This window comes from Mesitornis unicolor, unplaced genomic scaffold (genome assembly GCF_000695765.1).
Source record: "Mesitornis unicolor isolate BGI_N332 unplaced genomic scaffold, ASM69576v1 scaffold14349, whole genome shotgun sequence".
Lineage (NCBI taxonomy): Eukaryota > Metazoa > Chordata > Aves > Mesitornithiformes > Mesitornithidae > Mesitornis > Mesitornis unicolor.
This window is the reverse complement of record NW_010208159.1, coordinates 67,976-72,245: the sequence shown is the minus strand read 5'-3', so window position 1 is coordinate 72,245 and position 4,270 is coordinate 67,976. Positions and strand designations below refer to the sequence as shown.

The 4,270-nt window shown below is 35.3% G+C and overlaps 1 protein-coding gene across 1 annotated transcript in view; it reads right to left on the bottom strand.

Moving 5' to 3' along the window:
- Positions 1-216: 216 nt before the first annotated feature.
- The window catches only part of DNAH7 (dynein, axonemal, heavy chain 7), a gene marked incomplete at its 3' end in the record, with an annotated part of 50,669 nt that continues 46,615 nt past the window's right edge, over positions 217-4,270 (bottom strand). The window contains exons 28-29 of the mRNA XM_010192403.1: positions 2,739-2,837; positions 217-465 (exon numbers count right to left, since the gene is read on the bottom strand). Coding sequence (XP_010190705.1) covers positions 217-465; positions 2,739-2,837 — 348 coding nt within the window. The remainder of the gene's footprint in view (positions 466-2,738; positions 2,838-4,270) is intronic.

The window sequence follows — 4,270 nt, the reverse complement described above, 5'->3', positions numbered from 1 at the left end:
CGCATGAAACATATGAAATGTGCATATTAAAAACTGGGTCCTCCTATCTTATGTAAATTTGGAATTACAGCATAAAAATAAAATTCTTTGGCTTTTTCTTATATTTTTAAATTCCTTACAGTAAATTCTGTATTCAGTATAAATACTAAAATATGTTTATGAAATTTTTTTAAAAACAGTTTTTCACTAGAAATATTTATAAAAATGTTTAGATACCTTCTTGCATATGTCTCCCAATGCTCCCGCCAGAACTCGATATGCACATGTTTTTCCCCCAAAAGGCTCTCCAACAATCATAAAGCCATGACGTACAATCATCATCTCATATATCTGCAGGATCTTCTTAGTAAATGCATCAGTCATTTGCAAATTCATAGCAACACAGTTTGCTTTGATAGCTTCCAATAGGTCACTGTAGTCTGGTTTTGGTAGCTTCACACCAGGGAACAAATCAGACATAATACCCTGTCCAAACAATTAATTGGAAAGTACACTTATTTTCACAGCAATCTGGTTTGAAACTCATGCAATCAACTCTTCATAGACATTAAGCAGAATAATACCTATTTGGAATAAAATTATTTTTTATGAGTTAAATCATATTTCCCAAGTAGAAATATCAAGCTGTGTTCAAGGTGAGCAGCTTTACTTTTCTGAAACAAATTTTGATGTAAAATTTCCATTGGTCATGTATCTCTTGCACTTTTTCTCCACACAGTCTGTTAAAGAATTAAAGACTTACACAATTGTACTAGAGGATAGTCCTTCTATGCCTACTAGATTTTGTAACTAAGATAATGAGAGAAAAAAATATTCTATTTATCATTTCCTTCTTACAAAATGGGTGACATAAATATGGGAAAATGGAGGAATGCCATATTAAATGAAAATACTTAGTATCACAGCATGAGTTGTACTGCTGGGCAAAAGTGTGTTCTCAACAACAGAGCAGAATCAATATTATAAACAAACCCATTAATAGAGCCCAAAGACTTTATGACAGAGAGAGGCTGGGAGGAGTCTTCCCCTACCCCTGAAGAGGAAGGAGCGGCAGAGACTGCATAGGATGAACTGACCACAACCCCCCATTCCCATCCCCCCTGCACCACAGGGCAAAGGGGTGGAGGTGAAGAAACCAGGAACAAAGCTGAGCCCAGGAAGAAGGGAGGGATGGGGGGAAGGTGTTTGACTTTAAGATCTGGTTGTATCTCTCACTGTTCTACTCCGATGTTATTGGTAACAAAATAAAATTGTTTTGTTTTTCTCCCTGTGATGAGTCCGTCTTTTGCCCGTGGCCATTAAGTGGTGAGAAGCCCTCCCAGTCCTTATTTTGTCGAACCCTTTTCTGGGGCTCAGTTGCTCAGTTGCAAACTGGGCCTGAACCACGACATAGGCCCAATGCAATATACTACAGGATGGTACTAAAGAATATATCTTTTAAAGTGTTAAAAATCAAGATAGACTATATCTAATTTAAAACAAAGTGAAGCAGAGCTTTGAACAAAACAGTCTTGTAGAGAAAGCATGTATCATTTGCATGCTCACATAAATACAAAAGAATTACTGTGTATCTCAAGTCACATGTACCTGACTCCACTGGAGTCCTGAACAACAAAGGCAAATCCAGCAAGATGAAAATTAATGAGGGAGGACATCAGTGTTTCCCCATTTCTCTCAAGTGTGATGTATAAATTAAGGGAAGAAAATAATATTTCTCATAATAAAAATGGAAATAATTCTTAAAATCGTATTTAAAATCTTAAATTATATTACTACTGCTGAACTTAAATATTTTTATAATTCTTTCTGTATCTGATAAGATTTTAAAACAAAGCTACTTTACTCCAGAATTAACAGATTTGGGCACTATTACAATTCCCACATACACTGGGCCTAACTCTAAATAAACATATTACTATCCAAAACCACTCATGAGAGTTTTTGATGTTGTGAGTGTATAATTGCATACAAATTCCCATGGCTGTATACGAAGAAACAATTTGTTTTTCCACCTAAGCTCTTTCCACTAATGTTTAAAAAGGTACACATGAAGGACAATTTTTTCACAGTTTCCAAACATCTATAAACACCAGCCCAGATCCTTTTTACTTTTTCTGACATGACACAGAAAGCTCACAGCTACCAAAGAAGACTGCAGACTTTTTCTAATGAAGTTGACAGCTCAGATTTGAACCAGACATGCCCAACACAAACAGAGGTATATTAAACATGCCTATCCTGTGCTAATAGATTAAAAGGCCAATCCAAATGGTTCCTATTAGGACACAGACTGACTGTGTTACTGTATCCTGTAAATCAGGGGAGCGTTACCAAGCATTTTCCAGCTCAGTTCCACACTGAGATCAACTCAGGACAAGAATGAATGTGGGCTACTTACTCTATTTACTGTTTTGCACATTTTGAATGAAAATTTAAATACCTATTCCATAAGAATACTTACAAGGTACTTTGAAATCCTGAATATACAATATATAAAAAGAATATGCTACCATTTCAAGCAGTAGGCTTGGCAGAAACTTTCATTGGTCCAAACTATCAAAACCCAAATGCTCGCTCTATTTGCTAGTAAGGAATAGTTAAGACTATTATAAAGTAGTTACAGGCTAGATTTAAAAAGTCTTTGGTCTATCTCTCTGATATACCTGTTATATAATATTTTTATCAATTAGTATTTTTAGCGGGCTCTTTACATTACTAGAAATTTGTATGTTTTCTACCTCAAAAAGTGGTAAATCATGAGACAAGAATTTAGGCAGGTTGACATCTGTAATGGATCTAAGGAGCAAAATTTCTTCATCTTCCAGTGGATATTTCAGCTAAAAAGAAATAAAATTTAAACAAGAGTCAGTTAATTTTTATAGTTTAAAACAAACAAACAAAAAACCATGTTGAATTTCCCCGTTTTACTGAACATTTCCTGATGTGCATCTATGCAATTATTTTGGCAGGTTCAGGTCCACTGATAACATATGCTCTGGATGTATGTTTATATATTCATATCAAGATGTTTGCTGTAGGTTTCTATAGTCAGACCAATTTCAGTTTAGTTTATGCCCAGTGATAGATGTTACTATAAATTTGATGTGACCTTTTTTTCTAAACCATCAATTTTCTTTCTAAGATTCCTTTTCTTCCCCAAAAGGACAATTTTCACTACTTTGACATAAAACTTCTGCCTTCAGCAAAGAGGAAATTGTAAACATTTGCATATGGATTTCTCTCCTAGGTTATTAAAAAAATAAAAATTAAAAAGTGGCTCTTTTTGCCCCAGTCCATAGCTTAGTTACTGATTTTGGGTTTTGTAGGAATTTTTGTAATAGTAGGATTATAGGTTGAAGAAAATTGGAATGGAAGATAATTATAAATTATACTAGTCTACCTAAATAAAAACTGAATTAATAAAACAGCTTAGTTTCTTAGTAAAATGTATGCATTCATCTACAAGGGAAGAAAAACCACAATACTACATCCTACACCATTCTTCTTAAAAAGAGTAATCAAAGTCAGATGTGGAAGATATTAGCCAGTATGTTACTGGGAAGTGTTCACATACTGTGGCAAGGCATCTGAAACTGATAAGCAGAGCAAAGCAGTGGCCAACATGCCAAACAGCTCACTAAATCTACATTTAACTAGAATTCTTAAAAGATAATCAGCACAATTAATAGGCACATCATTCAGTGACAAGTGGTGTGGTAAATAGAATTACACAATCATAGAATGTATTGGGTTGGAAGGGACCTTTAAAGATCATCTAGTCCAAACCCCTGCAGTAATAAGGGACATTGTTACTAGATCAGGTTGCATAAATGGCATCATAGCTTTATCTCTTCTTGACTTTGCTCAGCTTATGCCCTAATAGATACCCTTTTAATTTTTATAGGTATCACAGGATGGAATTCTAAACAGCTACTTGCCATTACGCCATTATTTTATTATTATTTTTTTATATCACTTGTCATTATTGACCACAACATCATTCTCTCCAAGTTTGAGAGGTATGGATTTGATGGGTGGACTGTTCAGTGGATAAGGAATTGGCTGGATGGTCGCATCCAGAGAGTAGTGGTCAACGGCTTGATGTCCAGATGGAAGACTCAAGGGTCTGTACTGGGACCAGTGCTGTTTAATATCTTCATTAATGATACTGACAGCAGGATTGAGTGCACCCTCAGCAAGTTCGCTGACAACACCAAGCTGGGTAGTGAGGTTAATGTGCCAGAGGGATGTGATGCCATCCAGAGGGAAA